Here is a 27919-nt window from a genome sequence, read left to right as displayed (position 1 = left end):
ATATGATCAGGCAAATTTGGAAAAAAAACTAGAAAGAACTTTAAAAAATCAAATATATAATTGTTGAAGAAAATCAATGGTTTTTGGCACCACTGAAAGAGAGATTTAGTGACTAGGAAATAGATATGAAGAAATTATACAGAATGCAGCATGGAGAGAAAAGGAGGAGGGAAATAAAAAAAGTGGGTTAAGAGATATGATAGACAGAGTGAGAAATACTGATGGATGTGTCTAATCATAGTCCTGGAAAAAGAGAATAGAAAGAATGGGACAGAGGCAACATTTGAGAAGAAACTAGCTGATGTAGAAGATATACCATGTAGAATAAAGAGTTCCCTGACTTAGTGATAGGAGACAGTCTCAATATCCCTGTCTCCTGATATTCATGCCCTGTGTAACACTTTCCCCTTGGCATGAAACAAATGGCTTGCTTTTAATCCACAGCATGCAGTAAAAGCAATAGAATCTCAGTTTAAGCAACTCCTGGGTCAAAGGGAAAGTCGTAACCAAAGTTGCAGATAAAGAAAATAATAAAGGTGAAAACATAGATATCGTGACAAATAGAGTGCTTTAAGGAATATTCAGAGTCTCAAATACTCATATCAATAAACAAGAAGAAAATAAATTAAGTGTCCATTTCAAGAAGTTTGAAAGGGGACAATATTTTCTTATAGAAAACAATAAATTAATAAAGATAAAAGGAGAAATTTATTACTTAGGAAACAGAAAAACCATAGAAAAATATAAGAGTTGGCTCTTTGGGGGGAAAAAGTGACTGGATAAACCATAATAATCATCCAGATCGTTCCATGGATGCTAAAAAGACATTTAATAAAATTCAATCACAATCTCTTATTAAAACTCTTAACAAAATAAAATATAAATAAATGGATATTTCCTTAACTTGATAAAATATCTATCTCATGGGGAAACATGAGAAGCATTCTTATTAAAGTCAGGAAGAAGAAAAAGGTGTCCATTATCACAACTGTTAGTGTTATTTTAGGTGAGAGAAAGCATTAGGGGCGAATATGGAGTTATATAACTAGAAAACCCAAATGACTCAACTGTTATAATCTCTAAAAGAATTCAGTAAGATGGCTAAGTATAAAACTAAGATACTGTAATCAAAGCTCTTTATGAATACAAAATACAAGCAATTTCAAAGATGGAATAAAAGACCCATTAAATAGGAAAAAAACATTCCATAGGAATAAATATATTAAGAAACTTGTAAGATCTACATTAAAAAAAAAAAAAAAAAACTTTAAAATTCCCCTGAGTCAGGGAGGGAAGTCATCTTGAATGGATGTAAAGGAACACTATGTAGAAAGACTTAAAGTACAAAATTATATATTTTTCCCTAAGTTAATCTATAAACTAATGTAAGGGAATTTAAAATACCAATGCAATTTAGAATTAAACAACCAGATTCTAAAGACCATATGGAAAAATAAACAAGAAATAATAGCCAGTACAATTGTGAAAAAGCATATGTTTAGTGTATTAAAATATTTTATAAAGCCACAGTATGTAAATATTAAGAGGTACATGATTACACTAGTGGAACAGACTGGAAAATCCAGAAATATTAAAAAAAATATAAAAATATATTTAAAAATGAGACATACAGAAATGTATATTATAAAGATGGCATTTCAAATTTATGGGGAGAATTAAATTATTCAACAAATGGTATGGAGCCACCTGAGTAGCCATCTGGAAGGAAAGTGAGGTTGGACCCCTACCTCACACCCTACGCTAAAATAAATGACTGCTGGATTAAGGATTTAAACATAAAAATTAAACCATAAAAGTACTAGAAGAAACCATAAGAATTCAATTTATTTACAGTTTAGGAGCGGGAAGACCTTTCTAAACATGGCACAAAACCAGAAGCCTTAAGAAGAGACATATATTTCACTTCACATGCACACACACACATGCACACTTCTGCCTAACATAAAATATGATAAACAAAATAAAAAACAAATCAACTGGAAAAAAAGAACATTTGCAACTCATATTTCAGCTAAAGAGCCAATTTCCTTAGTAATTAAAACTTCTAACAAATTACTAAAAAAAAATCAATAATACAATATAAAAAAGATTTAAGAAGACAGTTCACAGAAAAGATAACACAACTTTAATTTTTTATATATTTTTAATATATGAAGAAATGCTCAAACTTACTACAAGAGAAATGCCATTCAACTTGCAACAGGCTCATTTCTTGACTGTTCAGATTGGCACAGCTCAGATAGACTGGGAGAAGGTGTGGGAATCGGGCACCTCCAAGTGGTGTTTGTGGGATGGTAAACAGATAAGCTTTTGCGGGAGGTCAATCTGGCAACATCTATCAACAATGGAGGCATGAACCTGATTTCACATAAAGTTAAAAGACAGGCAGACTAATCTGTGGGATCAGAAATTAAGATAGTAATTATCACTGGGGGTTAGTGAACAGAAGGGGGCTTTGGAGGGCTGCTGGAATTGTTGAAACGCTGTACTTCTTCATGCTGGTTATGCTGGTGTGTTCAGTTTGTGGGCAATGAATGTGACTGTACATTTATGATTTGAGCACTTTTCTGTGTATTTCATATTGTGTTACAGGTGAATAAAATTACAAAAATATATATATGTGCAAAAATGACCTTTAACCCACTTCTAGGTATTTACCTTATACATTAATGGCTTTCAATTGGGGGCAATTTTGCACACACACCCTCCACCCCGCCCCAGAGGAATCTGGCAACATCTGAAGACTTTTTTCGGTTGTCCCAAATAGGGGGATGCTCCTGACTTATAGCCGGTAGAGACTAAACATCCTACTGGGCACAAAATAACCCCACAACAAAGAATGATCCAGACCCAGATGTCAATAGCGCTGGGATCAGGATACTCGGATGCAGATGAACTCAAAAGTAATAACAAAAGGAAAACCAGTAAGTTACAGTGGAGAAGACTGCAAGACACCACCTTAACCAGGTGACTGAGAGTAACAGCACCAGTAATAAGACCACGGCATCTCTGTGGTCTCCTTGATAATGCGTAACGCCAATCCAAGCACCAAGAAAACATCAGACAAACCCAAACTGGTACTCTTCAAGTGTCAAGGTCATGAGAGACCCAGAAAGACTGGGGAACTGCCACAGATTGGAGGAGACAAAGAAGACCTGACAACTAAATGCAAAATGGGACCCTGGTACAGAAAAAGGAGAATAGTGAGGAAACTGGTGAAATCTGAAATGTATGTTAGTTAAGATCATACCACAGTAATTTCCTGACTTTGATAATGTAAGATGTGAACAGAGAAGGAAGCTGGGTAAAAAGTGTATACTTTCTGTACTATTTTTGTAACTCTTCTTTAAGTCTAAAATTACCTCACAATAAAAAGTTTTAAAAATAACACAATCTGTGGTAAAAAAATAAAAAAACAAACATGGGGCAACTCAATTTTCATTTGTATTAAACAACTCTAAAATGTACTGTTAAGAAAAAAAAAGCAAGATGCACATCAGTATGGTAGCATGCTAATATTAGCATGAAAAAGGAAACATATAAATGGTTAATTTTGGATTTTATACCTTGGGCATATATTGATTATTCAGAAAATAATTCTGAAAAGTCACACAGATAACCAACCAACCATCTGTAGTGGAGATGGTCTTTGTTGTAATTATTTAGTGCTCACAGTGCATATTTACAAAGAATTGATTAGACAAATTAAAAATGGCAAATGTGGCTTTTCCAGAGTGAATTCTTTCTTTTCACGCTCAATGCCACTGCCTTGTTTTATCCTCTTCCTCTTTCAGCTGGACAGCTGCAATAGTTCCTCAAAGGTCTTCTTGACTATAACCTTTTTCATGTTCAACACACTTGCAAAATCTTCTGAAAACACAGATCTTGACTTAAACCATACATCACTCCCTTCAGGACTAAAACCCCTACGACACAGCTCCACCTTTGTTTAGCTCCTGCCCTTCACTTTTCCCTGTCTGCACCTGACTACCCATAGCCCACAGACACTCGGTGACCTCGCTGGCCCTGCTCCAGGCCCACCTCCCTGCAGGCTGTTCACCCCTACTGGAGACAGAGCATGGAGAGCGAGCATGACCTGCTGCCTGCCCTCAAGAGAACTCAGGCCAGGGAAGGGACCAGGGCTAAATTATCTTAACAGAGAGCCAGGAAATCACCTGCCATATCCTTCCCCACCCTTGTGAAGTCTTTCCTCCTTTTCTCCATTCCCACCAGGAAGAACCCTGATGGGTTCTAAGAGTGCTCCAACCTAACTGGTCCTGTGGCTGACAGTCCCATGTGTCTCACCTCCCACACCCTCACCCCTCGATCCTGAACTCCCAGGGGGCAGCAGCTGTGTCTTATCGCCTCCTCATCTCATTAGCACACATCTGGCAGCACATGGTACAGACCCAAAGAAGACATGCTGAGTGAATCAACCAATGAATGAATGAACAAATAAATTCATATGTCAAGCAGTGCAAGGCTTCAGCAGAGACACAGAAAAGCTGACACATTCTAAGCATTTACCCAGCCCAGGCATCAGGCTAAAAGCTTTACCAGAATTCCTTACTACTACTCACACAACTTCATGAGACAGAAACTATCACTACTCACGTTTTGCAGACGAGGAAATAGAATTAAGTGACCTGCCCAAGCCGCAGGGCTGGAACCTGTCCTGACCCCAGAACACACTCTTACCCATTGGTTATACTGCCTATGGGTCCCCAATTTCCTCTCCCCACTCCCCCGCCCCCCACCTTCGATCTTCCATCCTGTCAGCCGGCCCTCAGAGCTCATCCCTGTCTCTTATTTGCGGTGGAATGGACTGCTCTGTGCCCTCTGCCTAAGGTGTTTTATCAGCAAGCATTGTTGGGTAGCTTAATCTTTGGCTTAAATGAAATGGAAAGCCGTGGGTCCAGTCCAAAGAGCAAGGAAAAGAAAATGGCTCCCTGGTTCTAGCATCTGTTACGTCACTAGCCACATTTAAGGTTTGTTGAAAGTCGTGCGCAGAAGTCCTCAAGGTGCTGCATGACAAATAAGGCTGGGCTGAGCTTCCTTCCTTGGAGTACCATGGAAATGCGGGGAAGGTCTGAATTTCCCAGGACAAAGACATGACTGCTCGTGCCTTCAAGGCTTTGTCGTTTTCTTCACCTGGTGGTCTCCCTCCTAAGTACTCTCAAGGTTATTTTGACACTCTTCATGTACTGTTTGGAGAGCAGCTCTGATTCAAGACAGTACTGAAGGGAACGGTTATGTAAAAGTCCTCAGAAATCTGTTGCTGATAACATAAGCCAAAAGGGAGATAAAATGCTAAGAGCTGGATGAAAAATTATTCATCCAAAATTTCCACACATAACTACTGTGGTTTGAAGCCTTACCCCAGGCCAGCGTGCCAGCCCCACTTCTGGAAGGCCGGTCACTCCTTCCATGTTCCTGAAGGTTGCAGAGTCTGTCACCTGGCTGGGGACACTTGGGGTGGGTGCTGCTGGGTGAGGGTAGGGCTGGGGCACTGGGCACTCAGCTGGCAAGGAGGGTGGGCAAGAAGTGAAGGATAACACACAACTTGCAAAGTCTGGAGAGCTCTGTGAGGAGGCAGTCCACTGCAAAGGTTCAAACACTTCCGGAAAATTGGGGCCATGTACTGCCGAAGTTCAACAGTTCTGAGAGAGGTGGCAGATGCTGGGCAGGAAGCCGAGACTGAGGCAGGCAAGGCGGCTTTTGACCTGGTGTCCAGCCAGGCCCTGTCTCTCTGAGAGGAGCAGGGCAAGGCTCCTGTTCCACCAGCCACCCCACCCCACCGCCCCCGGCCAGGTACATTGGCATTAAAGGGGCAGGTTTCATTTAGATCAGAAGTTCCCAAACCAGGCTGAGCCTGAGAATCTCCGGGGAAGCTGAATAAAAAGAAATAGCTGAAGCCCGTCCTCCAGAGATTCTAACACAGAAGGTCCGGAGTGAGGCACACACACTGCTGCCATTCTCTGGAGGAGATTCTAATGACCCACCAGGTTTAGAAATGACCAACATTAGAGAAAAGAATACTGTTGGTTCCAAGGTGGAATTCCAACACCCTGAGCTTCCTGGACACCACAGGGATCTCCATCCATCAAGATGACCATGAGAGTCTCCCTGGGACTTGGGAAAGGACAGAAAGAGGCTTCCCAGCCTTGGGACTGGAAGCACACCAAGAGAGAGATGCTGGACCCTGGAGAGCAATTCCTGGAGGTTACAGGCTCCCAGAGTGGCAGGAGGAGTGGAGAGGACAGACAGGGACAGATGCAGAAAAGGACCAGGCAACGAGACTGTCAGCTAAACAGCATCTCCTCTACCACTGACTCCAGGAAATGAGTTGATGGAAAAAATGATATAGCTAACGTTTACTGAGCACCTACTGTGTGCTAAGTGCTCTAGTTCATTTGTTACTTAACTCTCATAACAACTCTATGCTCTGTAAGTAGAATTATTTTTCCCATTTTGCAGATTAGAAAACGGAGGCATAGAGAGACTACGTAACATGCTCAAGAGATGGAGGCAGGACATGACCCTGGGCAGCATGACTGGAGAACCCATCTTTTTAACCACTGTGTGATATGGACAGCACCTCCATGGTGTGCTGAAGGCCAGGAGAAATAAATGGAAAAGAGCAAAGGAGCGAACATTAGGTAGAAAAGAATGCATAAGACCCTCTAATGCTGATTACCATTCTAGACACTGTTGCCTTCCTGCAACAACTGGCTTATAGCTTCTGTGCTCAATATTTTTTTAAAAAAACAGCATAATATGCACATCTCAGTCCACTGTGCACGCCATGACACATTGGCACACCCCTGCTCAAGTCAACCAATGAGGCTGTTATGCATCACTTCCCAGCACCTTCCTTTCCCTGTGGGGCAGTCAGGCATGGGCTTTGGAGCAGTGATGGTGGCATGTTTTGCTGAGATGCAGGAAGGATGCAGGGACGAGTGGTCATTACATAGCACCTTTCAACTAAGAATCTCTAGGAACCAGGTGAGGAGGGGGGACAGATAAATTTCTCTTTCATATTGAAAAGGGTTGAGGGCTTTGTGATGCCATGATCCTTGGCAGAACGTTGCCCTAACTCCCCACTTCTTGCTTCTGTCTCCGGTAGCAATGGCACACTCTTCCTCTCAGCTGATAATAACTACTTCCGGCCTTCTCACCCTCTGTTTCACCTGGCAGAATATCTGAGCTTAAATAGCTTTAAGTCTTGTTAAATAATGACTTTGCTTTGCAAGTGACTTTGCTGACGTAGACAGGAGGAACTTGTAATCATAAAAAAAGATGGATTGGGCTAATTGCATAAAGTTCATTTCCCCTTTCTAATAAATATTTACCATCCAATGTTTATAACTTTTAATGTTTGGACTTTCTTGAAATGCTTTACTGAATTAAAACCATCACATTACCATTGGCTAAAAGAGGAGACAGCTATATTTGCCAATAACTTCTGCAACAAATGCCAGCTATTGATGCCAATTTTTTTTTTCCTTTGGTAGTTCATATTTCCACACACAGCTTTGTGCCTTACAATACCCGCATTCTGCAGACAGACATGAAAGATGCGATGATGATGGTGTGGGGATCTCCAGAGCCCTAGAAATGAAAATGGACTGTATCTTAATTTTTCTTCATTCTCTGGTATGCAAATGTTTGAGAGAGCAGAAATATTTGAAGCTAGGCTGCTCCCAAAGCAACTGTAATGTTTTTCCAAAGTTATTTACCCTATACCCTTGGATAAGGAAGTGGCTCTTAATTTTGTCTGGTCTTAAAATGGTTACGAATTGTGAATGCCAAAAGAAGAACACACACAGAAGCCCAATCAGAAGGAAGTTCAGTATTGGAAATTCCACCTAAAGAAGAGGAATAGTCACAGAAAGGCAGCCCTTCCCTTGGGGAGCAAATGCTGACTGGCCACTGCCTAGCAACCAGCACCTGGCCTTGTACTTTGAAGTATATGGTGGAGCCTGTGAACCCTTCTCAGAATAATATTGGTCAGTGAATAATTATAAAATACATAAGTTTAGCAAAAAAACAATTAAGTTCAAATATAATGCAAAATACAAATTTTTAATACAGTAACACATGTGTTTCCTTGTCAACACATTATATAAGATCTGGCCCTAGGTCTAATAACGACCGTAATTTTGAACTAGTCATGAGTGTAAATGATAATTCCAAATAGCTGCTACAACTTTCATGCAGTATGAAAAGGATCTGTGATTCCTAATCACGTGACAGTCACAGGTACTGCTGAGACTGCTGTGGCTTGTTGCCCACACTCATAATGGAAGGAAATACTCATTTTGGTTACAGGTTGGAGAAAAATAAGGATGTGATCTTTTCCCTATCCCTATTCACAAATCCTCTAAAATCTATCTGCAGACCCTAGCTCAGAACCCCTGCTTTTACACAATAACAAAGATGCGTCCATGAGAAACGTGATCCCCTGAGACCGTATCCTCTACCTTCCACCAAGGATAAGATTTTGTTCCTCATAAGAGGCAGCAGCAAAATGAAAACTGCCCACCAGTAGTCATGGTGGTTAGTATTTTTCTCAAAATACAATCTATCCAGTTTCTTTTCTTCTTATTTTTATGGTCTGTATTCCAGAAAAAGAAAAAGAAAATGTTCAACTCCTGAAGCAACAATGTGTTTTGTGGTTTCATTCCCTTGGCAGTGTCCACACTGTGTTACACCCCATTATTATTTTCTTTTCTGTAATAGGCTTATAGTTCTAGAAATGTTTTAAGACAGAAGATTCACACACATGCACGCACACACAACCCACTTGCCTCATTAATGTTTCTGTGCTTTTCCAAGCTACCCCCGAAGGCCCGGTGCAGGAATGCAAGCTGAGGGGGTTGCCAGGGAAGTCCTCCTCATGGACACAGCCTTGGGGGAGCCAGGGCTTGGGAACACAGACAGCAGCGTTCCCAACTGGCATGCATGTGTGTGGTTTCTAAGAAATTCCTCCAGATTTTTGGAGTTGTAATGTCTTCACGATATTCATTCCCCTAAAACTCCTGGCTATGAGTGTTGTCCTTCTTTTTCATGGCATCTAGTTGGTAGTAATTTTTTTTTCCTATTAAAAAGGTATAGAATTCTAAGGTGGCAGGCTTTTATTCTTTCAGTGCTTTAAAGATGCTGCTCCATGGTCTTTCTTCACTTGCATTGTTTCTAATGAGAAATATGTTGTCGTTCCTACCTTGGCTTATATCTCTACATAACTTGTCTTTTTTCCTCTGGCTCTTTTAAGATTTTCTCTTCATCACCACTTTTAAGCAATTTGATTATGATGAGCTTTGGTCTGGATTTCTTCATGTTTCTTGGGGTTCATTGAGCATCTTGGACCTGTGGGCTTGTGATTTTCATCAAATTTGAAAAAACTGTCAGCCATTACTTCTTTAAATATTATTTTAGTCCTCTCTCACCTCCTTCAGAGCATCAATCACATGTCTTAGGCCACCTGAAGTCCCACAGTTCTCTTTGTTTTCAGTCTTTTTTCTCGTTGTATTTCACTTTGGATAGCTTCAATTGCTTTATCTTCAGCAGTCATCTGCAATCTCTCATTTGCCAGAAATCTCAAGCAGGGTATCTTTCATCTTAAATATTGTAGTTTTCATTTCTAGAAATACCAGTAGGATCTTTTCCATATCTTCCATATCTCTACTTAACATGTTCAATCTTTCTTTTTGCTACCTTCCTGAACCTGGAGTATGGTTATAATTATTGTTTTAATGCCGTGGTCTACTAATTCTATCACCTGTGTCATTTCTAGGTCAGTTTTGATTGATTTTTCTCCTCATTATGGATGTATTTTCCTGTTCCTTTGAAGGCCTGACAATTTTTTATTTGATGCTAGACATTGTGAATTTTATTTTGCTGAGTGCTGTTTTTGTATTTCTATAAATGTTTCTGAGCTTTGTTCTAGGACTTGTCTAAATTACTTGGAAACAGTTAGATCCTTTCAGATTTTGCTTTTAAGATTTATTGGGTGGGACCAGATCAGCATTTAGTGTGGGGCTAGTTTTGCCACTCTACTGATACAACACCCTTCTGTGTACACTACCTGATGCCCACGTGAGCCTCAGAGATTGTTCCCTCTAAGATTTTCAGATGGTTCTTTTCCTGGCCTTGGGTAGTTTTCTCACACACGTGTTTCTCAGTACTAAACTGAAGATTCGTGCAGATCCTGTGCAGATTTCTCAGGTTCTCTCTTTGTAAAGCTCTTTTGTCTGTGGTACTCTACTCTGTGAACACTGGCTGCCTCAGCCCCCCAGTACTCCTGGCTCTGTTTCTTCAACTCAAGAAGTCTGCTGCTTCTTCACAGCCCTCCCTCTCTATGCCACAGCCTGGAGACGGCCCAGGCAGTAAGCCAGGACAATCAGAGGGTTCACCTCATTTGTTTCACATCTCCCAAGGATCACAGTCCTTCCTTGCTTGATGGCCACTGTCTTGAAAATTGCTGTTCCGTATATTTCATCTGATTTCTTAGTTGCTTCAGGTGGGAAGATAAATCTGGTCCCTGATACTCCATCTTGGCTGAAGGCAGATGTCAGGATAAGAAATTTAAAGGCAATATTGGGACCATGATCATTTCATTACATGATATCCATTTCAATCCTCAAGGGCATTAAAGAATAATGATGGTTATAGAGATCAATTGGATTACACGACATTTTGGTTGGCGCTGAAGGTCTCTGGAGTTTTGTATAATGTTTAATTTTTCATGGCCCTGAGGAGTTCAATATAGAAAAATGCTGATCCTGGAGATGTACAAAGATAGCTTAGTTCTGTGCCCCCATAGTGGGGAGCCAGTGTTATCCAGAAAGGTAACAGCAACACATTCATCAGCTCATATGATTGGGTGCTTACTTTGTGACAGACCCAGTTCTCAGCACCTTATGTGTATTAATTCACCAGGAGTCTCAGATTTTAACAATGAGGGTATTAATTAATGCACAGAGAGAGACACAGCCATTAGGAAGCAGGCTGCAGTCTCTCACTATCAGACTCGTACTGTCTTGGGAGGAAGCCACAGGAAAGGTTTGTATGAACGCTTGCAAGATATTTGACAGAGTCTTACATGTATGTTGGTGAACCAGATGGAGAAATGTGGACTCAGGCTTAGAGAGCCAATTCATTTTACGGGGAGGCCTGTAAGGGTTCCTCCCTCGCCTGTGAACGTGTCCAGTATCATCAGTGGTTGGGTGAAGTCACATAAGAATTTAAATTTACTGTTAGGGTCATGAATGGATTTCAGAGCAACACATACTTGAATATCTACTATGTGCCAGGCACTGGCTGAGGCAGTTGGAAAACACTGTTGAGGAAAAGTAAGATTATTACCCTTGAAGGATTTAAAATCTAGAAGAGAGAGATTATCAACACAATAGTCATATAAACAAGCAAATTATATAGCAGGTTAAAAGATGATAAGTTTATGAAAGCAGGGTTTTCCCTTAGGGGATCAGGAGATCTGGGTGCCACAAAGGTGGCAGGGGAGAGTTATCTGATGGAAATTTTAAATAGGGTGGTAGGCTTCCTTGAGGAGGTTACATATGAACAAACAAACAGACAAACAGAAGACTCAAAAAAGATGAGGGGCTCAGTCACGTGGACAACTGAGAGAGGACCGTCCAAGTAGAGGAAACAGCCAGCAGGAAGCAGAGTGCATCCCCACCATGAGCGTGCCCTGTGGGTTCGAGGAAGAGGAGGAAGGCAAGTAGAACTGGAACAGAATAGATGAAAGGGAGTGAATAAGGGGATGAGGACAGGAGGAAGAAAGGAACAGTACAACATATGTGTGCCTCCTGTTATGCTGAACATCAACTGAAACAGACCTATAAGCGCACAAATGAGCAAAACACCAATCAAGCGAGCTTTAGAATCCCACAGGGTGGTGCCTGGGTGAGATTCCAACGAGGTGTCCCAGGGCTAGGGCAGCATCCCCAAGTCCTGGGTCCCAGCAGGCAACTGCCTCTCTCATCCACCAGTGTCTCGTTGATATTAGTATGACATTTTCCCCAGCATGAGAAGTTACTGCTTTCTAACTGGTATATTTGTGCTGAAGGAAGCACCACCAGCCTTGCAAGCAGGATGATCACCACCAGCTAAGGCTGATGCTGAGTCAGCTGAGCACCTCCACACCTCTAAGGAGTCACTCCTGCTGAGACAGGCTGGGACCTGGGACCTGGGACCCTCTGCTGCAGTGCTTGCACCTGGACAAATGTCTCCTCAAGCAACAAAATACAAAGAAACTATAAGGGACTAAAAATAACTGCGTGCAGACTTCCCGGGTGGTCCAGTGGCTAAGACTCCACGCTCCCAATGCGGGGGGTGGGGGGGCCCAGGTTCAATCCCTGGTTAGGGAACTAGATCCCACATGCCGCAACTAAGAGTTCACATGCCGCAACTAAAAGATCCCGCATGCAGCAACTAAGACCTGGCGCAGCCAAATTAATTAATTAATTAAAAACAACAAACCATGTGCATGCGCAGTTGGGGCAAATTCTGTACAGCAAGATACAAAAAGACCAAAGCAAATCAACTGCCACTTCTGAAGAGCCAGGAGCAAAAAACAGGGTGTCGGGAGAAGAAGCAGGATACTGCACATGCCCCCTGCACACAACACCACCAAAGGGGTGGTCAAATCACCTAGGCCACCCCTCCAGCCCAACCCCTGGATCCATCCCTACCCTCACCCCATATAATGAAACCTCAGGGAGCGAGCAAGCAAAGGAACCTGTTACTTGTTCTCACTACCCCCATGCTGTAGCAGGGGCCCCAATAAAGCCTCGCCTGAATTTCTTGTCTGGCCTCTGATCAGTTTCTATTGATTAAGGAGGCCAAGAACCCTGGTCGGTAACACTGCTAGGATTTGGGGAGGAAAATGTCAACTTTGTTTTGGTACTGGTGGAATTCTCAAGGAAAAGGCAAGCAGGAAGGCATATTTTGTGGTTCTTGGTGAGCTGTAGGAATAAATGTTCAGCTGCATTTTAACTTACAAACGATCTCACTTTATATAGTTGTATTTTGAGCTTCTAGGGAGAAAGGGGCAACACAGCTGAGCTAAACATGCTTTGCTGACCTCTCACTGTCCTCTTCAAACAAAAAGTTGCTAATGAAGGAAAATAAAATACCAGGTTACCTTTCTCTCCTTTGGAATCTGTCTTTGAATGAATGGAGCCTGCCTTTTCTCCTGCAGGAATAGTCACACCTGGGCTTGGTCTTCAGCCCATCCCTTTCTGGCTGAGTGACCTTGGTCCATTACCAAGCCTCTCTCAGCCTCTGTTTTCTCATCTGCTAAGTGGAGTTCAAAGCCCCTGCCCTCAAGGGTTGCAGTCAGGGTTTCATGTGACAGTGCATGGAAAGAGTCTAGCCTAGAAGATCATGAGCCACCAGTAGTGGTACCTCCCTCCTCCTATCTCTCCTCACCCAACTGATGTGCAACAGCCTGGCCCCTAGAAGGCAATGGCTGCGGCTCTTTGGGAGGAGGCAGCCTCTGTCCAGCTCCCACCCCAGTTAATCCTGTTGGCCAGGGAAGACTCCACAGTGGGCAGAGTGGCCACTGTGTGTCCGCTGACTCAGCTGGGCGCTTCCCTCTTCTCCATTCTGGGTGCCCGGGGCACGTCTACCCTTCTCGAATGCTCGGCATCCTCTACTGGGGTACCATGCACGTGGATCTCCTGGTGTCACCACACCATCAAACGACCCTCTGAAACCCGCCCTCTCTGATAGTTCTGTGCCATCATGCACTTTAAGTGACTGAAGCCTGGGACAGACAAACAGGATGCCTCTTGGCCAGCCTATGGTACATGAATGAGTGCCTCAATGGTCAAGCCTCAACGGTCAAGGCTGATGGTGAGCACCAGACATCGTAGCAGACCACTGGGGATGATCGGATCCGGGGGCTGGTCCCATCTCCCCAGGGAGGTGTCCTTCAACCCAGCCGTGGCTGGGTGTGAAGTGGGAGACAGCTTCCTGTTACCAGGGCCTGGAAGAGACCCTTGCTGGCACCTCCACAGGGGAACGGAAGAGGAAGACTCAGGACAACCCTGTGAATAAATGCCCTTTGAGGAAACAGCTAGCAGGAGGTGCTAGGTTGGTTGTGAGGCACGGCCCTTTTCCATACTCCACACAATGGCAGGCAGTGCCCCACCTGCAGATTCCACCCAGATTTCCTGAACCAATTCACACATAGCCAGGAAACGCTTCAAGAGGCAGCATCCCGCCTCCTGGAGTCCAGGCTGACCTGCTGTGCTGGCCGGGATCCCGGGGTCTCATTTTGAAGGCACAGTCCGGGTCTATCCATCTGTCTTGGAGTTGCTCCCGTCCTGAGTTCTTGCTCTGGGCACCCATCCAGCCCTGCAGGCTGCCTCCCTGGGACTAGATGCTGCCCTGAGCTCCAGGCCGACTGCCACTGGGTGTCTCCTGAGTCCCACACATCCCAGGCTGGTTCTCCTGCTCCTGTCCTCCTGCCCCATGATGGTGCCAGTTCCGCATCCATCCCTGAGCCAGCTGCCAACTGCTGGCTGAGCCACAGGCTGCTCTGGCCCTCCCCTGGGGCTCCAGCATGGAGACAGCCTGCCCCAGGGCCTGAGCACATCCCCCCCACCCACAGAAGTGGCCCAGCTATCTGCAGTACGGTGAGAAAGTGCACGCTCTGGGGGTGAACAGACTTGAGTCAAATCCTCTACTTATCTACTGGCCAAGCCATTCTGAATGATCAGTTCACCCCTGAGGCTTGATGTTATCATCTGTACCCTGGGAGTAGTAAGTACCCTGTACCCTGGCAGTAACCTCGGGAGTCTGTGGTAAGGGTTAATTGATATCAGGCACATTGGAAGCTTTAGGGCAAAGCATCTGGGCATTGTTCAGTAAATGGTAACATTTTAATGGGATTATTAATACTATTATCATATAATCAATTTATTATTTGTTAAATGTTCTCAATATGACACTCTCCAACGTCCAGTAGTTTTTAGCTCTCTTCTATATCTGTGCCGGGTTTGATATCACCTCCAAGAATAGGCTAATTTACTTTTTCCTAGTGTCTTACTGTTTTCATGTTAAGACAGGCTACTAAAAAAGAAATACCTTTGGATTAAAAAACAAAACAAAATAAAACATTAGGCTATTGGTGTCAGCAGTAACTCTGAACCATCCCCCTGCCTATGTGTGCATGTGTGTGTATGTGTTCATGCACATGTATGTGTGTGGCTCACTCTGGGTGCCCCGTGAAGCTGTTCATGAGGTATATTCGTGTGCATGTATGTGCATGCTCGTATGCACATATGTTTATGTGTGTGTGTGTGTGGAGTGTAAATGCCTGTATCCTCCCACAGAAGCCAGGTGCTCCTTCCTGAGCCAGCCTTCCCCTCCTGAGGCTGCTTACCTCCATGTTTCTGCAGAAGGTGGCATTGGTGCCGAAGAGGATCTGGCACTGCTCGTTGGCGCTGTAGTGCATGCCTGGCAGCTTGTGGGGCAGGCGCACTGCGTGCTGGCTCCTGGGGTCTGTGACCAGCAAACAAGTGCTAACTTTTGACCTGAAACAGCCGAGAGGCAAGTTGGTTTGCAAATGTACCACCCAGGTTTTTGTCCTGCTTTTTCAGTCACCGAGAAGCAGGAACCTCCAAATTATTTATGGGGAGATGACCAGGCACCAGACACAAGGGCTGCACTTTTTGCTCTTTTTCCACATAGCTGAATGCAGATCTTTACTCGGGAGGCCATGAGAATTGGGCAACTAGGAAAGGGCCTGGGCTTATCACCCACATGGCTAATGTATTTTTGTCAGGGAGTCTGAGTGCTTTCTTGGATGAAAATGCTTTTGAAATAGAGTCCTATGATATTTTCTTAGAATGTGGCTTTAGCAAAAGTCACTATGAATAAAGAAACAATTGGAGTAGGGTTGTTTTCTTTTAAATAAATAAATAAATAGGCAAGCTTATTTCCAATTCTGTAGATTTTCTTGGGGGGCCATGGCTGCTGGCTGGTCCAGATGCCCCACCTGGCCATGAAAGTTGGCTGGTGGCACACTGTGCAAAGGACTTGGGGATTTCAACCAGGATGGAAATGTTCAGAGATGTTGAGAACAGCTCTGAAAAATTAAACTGGGGGTTGTGTGGCTGCGGTTCCATTAGGAGTTAAATACTTGAATGCTTTTATTTTTTAATTCCTAAAGCAAGGCAGATGGTAGTAAAAAGAAAACCCAGCCTCTTGCCAAGATTCTTGAAGAAAAGAGTTGCACGCACGCAATACACACAGGCTGATACTGGTTCACCTCTCCTGGGCTCAAACTCATGGGACACTTCAACAAAGTCAGTGGGACCAGTACTGTATATGTGAGCAGATGAAAATACCTTTGTTTCACTGACCCTTCTGGGTAAAATGAAATAATGTCAAGTGGCTTCCAACATTGCATTATGATTTGGTGATACAAGTACGTACTCAGTAGGAAATAGACTACATTAAAACTAACGAGGCAATTTTTAAAAATTATTATTTTTATTTATTTATTGGCACACCAGGTCTTAGTTGCAGCACGTGGGATCTTCGCTGTGGCATGTTTAGTTGCAGCATGCAGGATCTTTAGTTGCAGCATGCATGTGGCATCTAATTCCCCAACCCTGGATTGAACCTGGGCCCCCTGCATTGGGAACGTGCAGTCTTACCCACTGGACCACCAGGGAAGTCCCTAATGAGCCCATTTTTAAGCCCTGTGTACCACTTAGTTTCCCAACCACAGGAAACCTCATGAAAGAAGACCCAGGATGAAGCCAGAGTGATGCCTTTGGTCCTCCTCCCTGAGTTCACTGGGCACTCCACTGTGTTGTTGGACAGCTCTGTGTGTAGGAGAGACTCACTGACCCCTTCAGTCACCATGGGGTGTAGAGATGATGCAATTAAGTGGTGAAACAATCAGGGTCTGCCTGTCAAACCTGTAAGTTCAGCCCTGAGGCCCTGACACTAAGGGATCCACATTGTATATGAGCACAGACTCTGTCTGACAAAGTTCTGACATCAGATGGCCAATTCTTCCACGGAAGTCTGAGAATGGAGTGATGCAGACACATTCTGGAAAGAAAGCGGCTATGAGATAAACTCATCCCAGTCCCACAACTGAGGAAGGTGAGCAAGCCCTCCTCCCAGCAGAGGGACTCCTGTCCAGGGAAGCAGCCTGAGTGTTGTGGAAATGCCCTGTTCTACAGTAGCCAAAGTGTGTCACTAGGGTGGTGCCCACCCACAGTCAAAATAATGCAGAGAAGTGAAATGAAATCTTGTCAAGATACAGTCACAGCATCGACATTTCCATCGATAAGTTTTATGATCACCAGCTGGGTGCCCAGTGTCATACCAGATGCACACTTGGGAGGAAGCTTGACCAGCTGAGAATTCTAAGAGATTCACTTCTGCTCACACTGACTGAGACTCCAACTATCGTGTCTTTAGGAAGTATTGTAGTACTTTCTATTGCATTGATTGTACAGAACAATTCAAGGACTTACTTGAGGAAGTTTTCAAGGTCATCTCGACTGCAGGAGGACCAGGAGAGGTCGCTGGGGTTCCGGCCTTTCACCCATTCTCCCGACATGATGTGGGACCTGCCAGCGCAGGAGGAGTGGTCGTCATCGTGGTTCATTCCCAAGCTGCCCGAGGGAAAGGAGGGGAGAGGACACTCATTACAGGCTTCTCATCTCCTCATCCAGGTTCTAGCACACTCTGCTAACCTAAATCATGTCTTAAACACAAAAGGTGGCACAGGTGATACCTGGTTCTCTGCCACTCTCACAGAGCAGACCAGGAGTCACAAGCTTATAGAGAAATAGAGAGGGTGATGACTTGCTTAACCAGTGAATGGAGACTGATTGACCATGTAACAGACAGCATTCACAAAACAAATGAATAATAAATGAATGAACCAATTACATTAACTGCAATATTATAGTTCTGATGATTGGACTTGCTTTTCCACATTAACATATCCTAGCATTAATGATCTAGTGTTTCACTGCCTGCAGAGAAGTCACTATGCTAACGTGTAGTGGGAACCAACCAAGACTTTGACTTATGAAAACTCATGAACAATTATGGCTTTTCTTTCATATCACTATAGCTGGGTCCACCAAGATCATACCTGTCACCTTCCCACCCAGTTGTACCTGGAAGACACCAGGATGCTGGCTTAGACGAGGGAGGCTGACATGCAATGTGAGCTGAACAATGATCTCAGTTCACATACACGCTGTCAGTGGGGTAAAGCCGAGACACAGAACACACGTGATCAGGTGGCCCACAGTCTGCTGACCCATGACTTCCAGGGGAGAGACTCACTGTGCATAAGGATTGCTCACTCTTTGTCAACAGCCCCGTGGAAAACACACACACTTCCATTCATTCAAACATATTTATGAGAGGTTTCTCGAGTGCTGAGAATGGACTAGAAGGAGAAGAAACAATGGTGTACAATAAGCCATCCCTGACCTTAAGTCAGCGTGGGAGAGGAGACAGCCACAAACAGAGGTAATTATGAAAAGAGGTTCTAAATGCTTCTCTGCAGCCATATTTTCCCAGTTTTCCTCATACGTCTCTGACCATCTTTCATCAATTCCTCTGTGTTCTTGCTCTGCACACCCCCAGGCCACTCCATGCTCCTATACAGAGAGGCTCCCTTGGCCACCCCCACGTGGAGTTGGATTAGCTGATGCCACCCCCATCCCCGGAACAACACGGCCTGGCATCCGAGCTCCTGCTCCAGGCAGGCAGGGCCCCCTCTGGTCACCCACACGTGTCTGTTCCCATAGTTGAGGGTACGCTTACCAAGGGTCAACAGTATTTATACTCAAACCTATTTATGTCAGTAGTTCTGTTACTTCAATCAATACATGTGGCTACATGTTGTGTTAACCAACGAAATATGAGAATAAAAGTTAAGTTGTTTTCATGAAGACTAATTTAGCTACTAGCTACAATAGGCTGCCAAGTTGGGTGTGGGCAGACAACTGTAAAAGATGAGGAAAAAAATCACAAAAATCTGCCCCTAGACTGCTTCACATGGGTCTTTCAAATTCTGCTGAATCTAAAAAAGAAAAAAAGAAAAAGAAAGAAACTGGATTTAAAGTCATCACATTATAGTTGTGGTTTCTGTGAAGGTTATGGAAGCCCAATCGGCTTCCTTCAAAGAAAAGGCTTTCACTCCCACCACAAAACCGGTGAAAAAAATGAACGTTTTCATGGCTTAGGTTAAAACAAAATGACAAAATGTTTAAGAACATAAGTATAATTTCTTTACATTTCCCCATTTGAACCAATTTTTTGGTTAATGGGTCAGCTGACCAACAACTATCCTGCTATCTTGTCAGAAAGGAAAGCTTCTGCAGTGCCGCCTACATGTTGGCTCCACCTTCCCCTCAGTCCAGGCCTCTCCTGCCAAACCTCTCCCTGAAAAATGCCTGCTCCTGGGATTTCCCACAGGCTCTTCCACCCCACCAGGTGCCCTCAAGGCAGCTTTCCATCCCAGCCTATCCACGAGTGACTGGCACAGAGCAAGCACTCTGTAAATATTTATCAAATGGATTAACTATTTAATGCAGCAGTAAACATCAAAAAATCGGAGGATCCTCATGCATGGTATCTAGGGTGGCAGCAGCTTGCTCAACAGAAAAATGAAAACCATCTCTGGGTAGATGCAGTCTTGCTCTCCTGCTTAGATGTCAAGAATCCATCCAATTAGGGTTAAGTAGAGAACCAAGAAATTATCAGATACATCTGACCAATAAGAATAATTTTTCAATGTCATTACTCAGGTTTTTATATTTTTTCTTGCTTGATATCTATATCTTTATCTGTACCTGTATCTGTATCTATAGCTACATCTATACCTATATCTATATCTATATCTATACTTCTATCTCTGTTTCAGGAAACATAGGAACTAACTGGTTTTTCAACTGCATGTAGCAAAGGATATTAAAAGTCAGCTTAAATTTGATTTAGGGTTTGACTTGGTATCTATAAATAAAAGTGGTGATAGTGTTTTCAAATGGGTAGATCTGAAAATGTTGATGGCTTTCAGGGAACTCTGCCGTACGTGTAGAGGTTACAGAAATACAACGTCTCATGAGAAAAATGGCTCCAACCTCCATCTCTAAGGACATAGTGTAAGCACAGCATGTGGAGCAGGTCAAACTGCATCACTGCAGACCCTGGAGAATCCAATCCCAGGGAGAATTAACACACTATCCTAAACCCTCTCCCACCGTCCTGAGCAGCCACCAGATGCTCCCTGTTGTTTGGGAAACATCAGAGGAGATCCAAGCGCTGGCAGAATGGCCTCGCCACACATGGAGGAATGTTTCACTTGTGACATGCTTCCAACTTTTCTCCGGTGATCAAGCTGCTTGTAAAATCAAAGAGGTTCTTTCGCCCACATTCCAGACCCTGCTGGCCAGAGAACCTGGTCTCTCCGGAGACAAAACTATGTTTACAAAAGTGCTGAGAAACGCTGACTGCGCCCTCGACACCCCTATGCCTGCAGGGTGTTGTGTTAACGGTTCATTCTGCTAGCCCCCAGAGAAGGACTTCCCTAAGGAATGTTCCAGTCAGCAGGATCAGCCAGGAGTGCAACTCTTGGGCTTTCTGGAGCTTGTCTCTAATACAGATTGTGCTTGATCTGGTTTAAAATGTTCAAATGCTAACCAAGTGCCTCATAAATTTACAGTTTGCTGAACTCGCATTGGGGTGGGAGTCCTGATATTTGAGGTCTACATAAACTACGGTTTAGGCTATTTTTAGTTTAAGTTAAAGATCACTTGACTGAAAAAATTCATGTTATTTTAGGTTTATGTCTGTGGTAACATTATATTTAACGAAAACATGTAGCATTAAGCACACACAGTAAGTGACTGAGATTAAGGACACAGACGGGCCTCATGTCACATGTGGTCCAGATTTATCAGACACAATAATAACTTAATGGCCTTGAGTAGATTTTATCTTAAAACAAAAGAACACATTGCTCTGAAATTGCTTCAGGAAATCCAATATATACCATGTGGGGATTCTGAAAGGCAATGCTCCCCCTGTACTAGGTTCACTCCAAACCCTGGAAGGCATCGGGGATACTAGGTGTTCTGGGCCTGGTACCTGTGCCATTTTGGACGCTTCAGTTTTACCTGGCTCAGAGCCTGTCTGTCTGTCTTTTGGACACTTTGGTGTTTTGATGTCAGGTTTGCGAGCCAGGTCTGCCTCCCCTCAAAGTACTCTTGGCTGTGTTTGTAAAACGAGTGCTTGGGGTGGAATGAAAAACCCAGGAAATGGCTCCCATGAGGGGACCCTCTCCAGTGGAGGGGTCAGGGCTGGCCGGAGTCCTGCTTCAGTCGCCCTGGGGGCATACTGCCTGCTAGTCCCTTTTCAATAAATGTTTACTGACTCTATAATAACAGGAATGGCCCATGGCAGTTTCTAGGAGATGACAGGCAGGTTTGTATTCATTATTGTTAATTAATTAAATAATAATTAACACCTCAGCATTACACTAGAAGGGAAATTCTCTACTGCCACTACCTCTTTGCCAAGAACCAGACTGTGCCCTCAAACTGTAGCTACACAGAAACTTTATCTACAAGGGTCAAAAGTCACCAGGGGTACCAGGCTACACTCATTTATACAGGTTGAATAACAGGGTTAATTGTCAGGATCATCAATAACCCCATTTATAGGGAACATAGCATCAACATTCTCTCACCTCAGAGAATTTTTTCCTTTTATTTTTATACAGGAAACTGAGCTCACCAGCTTGTAGGGATTCAGGAACACTGCAACTACCAGAGTAGATCTAGGGCCTCCACCTCCACCACATACAGGACCATCATAATACAAATAATCTTAAAACACCATGGAATTCTGAATCATTACTGGGTAAATAACAACCAATATAGTGTTGGTGTTCAGTGCATTTTGCTATAATGGATAACATCATAGTAGGTGAAAATGGATAAGGCACATTACAGTATATAGTATATATCTCTCTTAGCTAGCCAAAGTACTGAAATCACAAAAACACTCACGTTTTCAGGTTTATATAGATGGGATTTTGATGTCAAGTATGAGTCAGGTCTGGCCTTCCCTCAAAGTAGTCTTGCCTGGGATTGCATGTGTTTGTGTATAAATATATGCATACACATACACACACACACACACACACACACGAGATCCACTTCAAATGGGCCTTAAACTTTTAATTTAACAAAAATTCAACTAACTGGGATGAGAGATAGAAAAAGAAAACAAAGCATGGGCAATTCCATCCCCTACTCTGGTCAATGAGCATGGGTGCGTGCATGCGTGCATGCATGCCTGTGGCCGTGCACCCTCAGGAGGATGGTATGAAATCCCCCTTTTCATGTAGAAGTAGAGCACTGTATTTGAAAAGGCCTGGCTTGGAGTCAGACTAACCCGAATGAAAATTCCAGCTCTGCCTCTTGAGGGAACAGCGTTACACCTCTGAGCCTCTGCTTCCTTATCTATGACTAAATAGGGCTCATGGTATTTAATGTCATTCATCCATTCAACAAATACGTGTCAAATGCTCTCTATGACAAGATGCTGTCCCAGATGCCGGCACAGGCAAGGCCCCTGCTTCCAGAAAGTTTACATTCTGAAGGAATGGGGATGAGCATTCCTCATGGTCAAACAGACACCAAAGCGCCTGGCAAGTAGTGGGATCTGGAAGAGATGAGAGTCTTGCTGCTTCTAAGCACATGTCTGAGTGAAGGAATGCTGGCTGTGCCCAAGCTGAAAACTCAGGTGCCCTCAGAGAGCTGGGAGTTAATGAGGGAAGCGGGGAGAGGTCACACAAAAGGGAAGGGAGGCTCATGGCAAGTTGAACAGTTTTTACCCTATCATATGCCTTTAAATTCCATTTCTCTTCTGCAACGAGCTAACTGAACAGAACAGGCCTGTTCTGGCAGATATGGCCCAGGGACTGAGAGAATGGGACCCCTGAACAGAGGCTTCATGGAAGCCTTAGCAGCCCAACTGCTCTTGGCAGGCGGTCACCCCATCCAGGACAGCTGTGAGGATAATCACAGACAACCACCAGTCTACACCATATGTTGCCTTCACAGGAAAAGGGTGATGGTGGTAGCCTGTGGCATAGCTCCCTGTTTCTCTTTGTCTCCCAGCAGCAGGTCCACTCCTGCTCAGCTTCCTGTGCATCCCACAGCCTGGGTTTGGTGAAGGCCTGAGGGATGCAGGCCCTGGGGTTACAGCTGGGTCATCTTAGTGAAAAGCTGTCTCCTGGCCCAAATAGCTCCTATGGGCTCACCAGCCCCTGCAGCTGTGGTCCTGCTCCCACATGACGAAGGTGGTCCTGATACAGTGAGATGGTCTTGCCCTCCTCTGCTCCACCGGCTCTCAGAGCAGGCTGGGCACACGGTAGGGCTCAGTTAATGGCTGTGAAGTGAAAGCAGCACACGAGCATCTAGGTCTACATAACAGCCCACTAGCACACAGAACAGAGGCTACCTTTGGTGCCCTTCCCCCCACTGCCTCATTGGCATTCATCATTGGCATGAGGGGATGGCCCCCAACATAAGCACAAGAACAAACAAGCGGCACCTCCTCGGGAGGCTCTCAGCCTCTTCCTATGATGCCCCCACTGCTCAGAGCATTCCATCAGCCCATCCAGAGCCAATGCACGCAAACATGTGTGTTGTTACTTCCATAGACTTGGAAGTCAAATGACGTTTGCAAATTTTACTTAAAAAAAAAAAAATCCATAAAGCCATGTTGATTTTTGCCTGGGAAAGTAGTCTATAGAAGGGGGGAGGGGGGTGTCTGAAGCTGTTTCCAGGTAGAAATTCCAAAGCAGTTTAGAATGATGGCTACATTGATGAAATAAGGATATACCCTCCCAAGGTGAGTGACTATTTCGGAGGGGACAATACTGATTCAGGTGAAAAGGCTGTAGGGTGTTAAGAAAAAACTCTGCCTCTGTCAAGGTGAGGAGAGTGAGTGGAAGGAATAAGCCAATTCTCCTTCCCTCCTTTCCTTAGTCTTTTTGGAGGACTTTACTCTTCCATATGATTTTGGTTTGTCAAGTCCTTTTAGTTTAGGATTGTACTGATTAAATTGATTAATTTGGGGAGAACTGGCATCACTGAAGTTTTGAGTCTTGCCATCCTGGGACATCAGGGCACCTTTTCACTTTTTCAGGCTTTCTTGAATGCCCTTTGGCAAAGTTTTGTAGTTTGCATCATCAAGGTCTTCCTTTTTTTTTTTTTTTTTTATCAGGATCATTCCTGGGTATTTCCCACCTTTGGCTGAAGTTGTGAACGAGGTCTGCTTTTTATTCTTCTGTAACTGATTACTAATTGTGTATAAGAAAACCATGGATCACTGTATGTCTTGTGATTTGCACCCTGATGAACACTCACTGGCTCCAACAGTTTGCCAGATGATTCTCTTACAAAATGCAGATAATGACCACTTTGCCTCTTCCCTTTCAAGATTTACATCTCATTCCTTGCCTTATGAAGTTTGATGGACTTCAAAAACAATGCAAAATATTAGTTAGAACATGGGAACCTTTATCCTGTTCCCAAAACTAATGGAAATGCTACCAATATTTGCACACTGGATACAGCTGTTCTAGATTGCTTACAGCTAGGTTAACTGGGTCAGCTTAAGGACACTTTCTTCTAAATAATCATTTTAAGTGGGCTTCCTTGTTAGCATTTCAAAGGAAATACTAAAGAAAGTCTGACAAAGTGGACAGAGCGATGGTCCAAAAAGACAGAGGCCATGGTTGATGTTAAAGACCTGCCCAGATTCTTCTGGGGAGCTGAGGCAAAGCTCCTAACTCCCCAGGCCTGTCCTCCTAGCTGGGAAGTGAGGGACTTGAACCAGGGGTTCAAGGGGTTTTCCAGTTCAAAATGGAATCATTTTGTGATTCTGATCTAGAAGACTGAGCACAATGGTAAGGCAGAGTTGCTATTCATTCTTCCAATAAGAGCTGGGTGGGCCCTATCTTGCACCAGCACTTTCAGGGCACCAAGTACACAACAGTGAGGGGCACAAGCAGCCCTGCCTGTAGGAAGCCCACAGTCTGGCAGCGATCACAGACAAGTCAGCAAGTGCTGACCAGCACTGTCCAGTATAACCTTCTGCGATGATACAACAGTCCCTGTGTGACTATCCAATACAGCAGCCACTGGCCACATGTGGCCATGGAGCATTTGGAATGTGCTAGTATGACTGAAGAACTGAAACTCTGATTTTATTAAATTTTAATTGAGATAAATTTAAAGGCCCACATGTGGCTAATTGCTACCACACTGATCTATACAGGCAGAGACAAGAATCTGATTCAACTAACCTGAGTACCACCATTGTGCTAGGAGCTGTGGATGTCATCACGTTGGTACAGGAGTATATCCAGGCCCACAAATTACTTACAGGCTTACAGATACTTAGAGAAATAAGACAACCTGATGACACAACTGGAGAAGACTCAGTGCCAGGTGTAGACATCAGAAGCTGAAAGCCATGGGCATTCAGAGGAGGGAGACATGTTGTCTCATACTGACTCTTTGTATGACCTCATGCCTATTTTTCCTCCAGAATGGTTGTACTAACAGTGCCATCTGTGCTCAGACCTCCAAAGCACAGGGCTGTGGTGTGATGGATTAGAAGGGAAGAAACTAGAGATCTACAAAGGCTTTATAGAACATCCAAGAAAATGAAAGAACGTCAGCCTAAATTGCTTCAGACCATGATATCTGAAGAGAGGGATTCTCTAAATGCCTTCCCACGGAGGCCTCTTATGTGCCTTTAAATCTGGGACATTCTCAACTTCAAATGAATTTCGTCAAAGAATGGCATAAGATCATGTGCCTTCACTAACTGAAAAAGTGAACGGTGGGTTGTAATAAGGCAAAACAAAGGAGATATTCCTATTGCTAAAAAGTTCTCTGAGGCTCTCCTTAGCTCTTTAAAGGAAGATAATCTATTGAGGAAACATTTTTATTTCAAAAGAAAACTTCACGAAAGCACTAAGCTCTTCTAAAATTAACCACTGACACAGTGAATGTCATCCCGGCCCCACAGCCGTCATCCCTTCTGTGGCCTGCTCTGGGCCTGGAGTGCAGAAGGGCTCCCGGGAAAGGGCCTGACATGACCTGCTGAAGTCCAGAATGCCATGAAGCCGTGTAGACGCTATAGCAGCACCAACAAGGCTCAGCCCCCCTCCCAAATTGCACGATGATTCACTGGGACCCCTGGTCTCCTTCAAGTCTGAAGTGGGCCTTCCTTTAGGCCCAGATGCACTAGATGGAGGCCCATGTGAGGCATGGGGAGGGTTCTGAGGACACAGGCTGATGTGGCATAAGTGGGTCTGAGCTTGTGGCTCCACTCACCCCTTGCCAGTCTGCCAACAGTGTCCTGCAGTGCTGGGGAGACCAACCCTGAATTTTGGTTCCAGGTTGGCTCTCTGAGAAGACCACATGCCTGGCTTATCAAGCAAGAACACAGCAAGGGAGCTGAAGAGTACAAAGTGTTTCCTTTCGTGCAATGTGCTTCCAAGGTTCTGCCGAGGAAAGTCTGCCCAAAGAGAGGGCTCACAGAATCACAGCACGTAGGTTGTTGAAGGAAACTGGGAAATTGGGTGAAAGTCAGAAGAATATGCTTTCTGCTTCTTAGCCTAAAGTGTAATTCATCTAAGGGTGCTGCAGGCACCAGACTGAATAGGGCAGGAAATGGAAAGATGGCTAAAACCTTCCAAAGAAGTGAATCTCAGGCTAACATAGACTACCCTCCAGATGTCAAGAAGGAACTTTCTGTGCACAACGGAAAGAAAACTGATGTGTAAATGGGGAGTGATCTCTCAGTTTCAGGGAAATCTATAGCTGCCACGAATCCTCCGTAGCTGTCCCCTGCGGAGTGCTTCAGAAGGTCAAGGTCAAAGCTCCTGGTCCCTCTGGGGCCCATACAGCAGAGCTCTGCAGTGAGGTGGAGAAGGGCAGAGGGTGGCGACTCTTTCCCTTCCCCCACCATGTCCCGGGCGCGGGGTTACCTGTCTGCTCCTGCCCTCCTCATGAAGTCCCTGGTTCAGAGGAACATTCCTTTCCTAGTCCCCAAAGTACTTTGCATTTTAACACCATCAGCCTCAGCATATCCATCCAGAGGAGTGACTATCATGGCAGGTGTGTCGGGCATTGTGGTGGCAGATGGAGCAAAGAGGGGCAGAAATGACGTTGGTATCACCACCACGGGCTATGTGCATCTTAGGGGCGGGAATTCATACACTCATTCATCTGCTGAAGGCTGCTGCTCACTGAGGTCTGAGCTGGGGAAGCCTCAGAGGATTTGGAGGGCTGGAGCAGATACCCTAATCCCTTCTAATCATGCCCTCATTCATCCAGACTCTGCTTCATCCAGACTCTGCTATGTGTCACGTGCCAGGCACAGCGCTGAGCACTCGTGTGCCCACAGGACACATATCTAAGGTGCAGACCAAGGTGGGTCCCTCTCAACACAGATGCTGAAAGGCACACTAAGAGCAGGAAAAATATTGAGAGAGCAGGGGAAGGAGGTGTGATACACAAGAGACCTCATACCCAAGAGTTGCGGGGGTGGTGTGGGGCGTGCCCGGAGGGCAGAGAAATAGCGTTTTCAGCATGCCAGGCAGTGCATGTTGCATGCATCAACTATTATCATCCACACTTCACAGATGAGGGAACTGAGGCAAAGAGGTTGAGAAGCTCTCCCAAGGTCAAACAGCTGATAATGGCCAAGCATAACTTGAGCCTGGACAGTCTATACTCCAAATCTCCATGCATGGCCTGGCTCTTTGAGGATGAAATCTGCCCCCAGACCC

General features: G+C 44.4%; 1 protein-coding gene across 4 annotated transcripts in view; it reads right to left on the bottom strand.

The window, feature by feature from the left end:
- Window positions 1-27919, bottom strand: part of ADAMTS17 (ADAM metallopeptidase with thrombospondin type 1 motif 17) — a 355712-nt gene that overhangs the window by 141609 nt on the left and 186184 nt on the right. For all 4 annotated transcript variants that reach the window (XM_033852069.2, XM_033852070.2, XM_073801336.1 and 1 more), the window contains exons 9-10: window positions 17550-17690; window positions 15437-15587 (exon numbers count right to left, since the gene is read on the bottom strand). In XM_033852069.2, coding sequence (XP_033707960.1) covers window positions 15437-15587; window positions 17550-17690 — 292 coding nt within the window. The remainder of the gene's footprint in view (window positions 1-15436; window positions 15588-17549; window positions 17691-27919) is intronic.

The sequence above is a fragment of the Tursiops truncatus genome, chromosome 2 (assembly GCF_011762595.2).
Source record: "Tursiops truncatus isolate mTurTru1 chromosome 2, mTurTru1.mat.Y, whole genome shotgun sequence".
Lineage (NCBI taxonomy): Eukaryota > Metazoa > Chordata > Mammalia > Artiodactyla > Delphinidae > Tursiops > Tursiops truncatus.
Note: the sequence above shows the minus strand (reverse complement) of the source record. Positions and strands in the feature narration are given on the sequence as shown.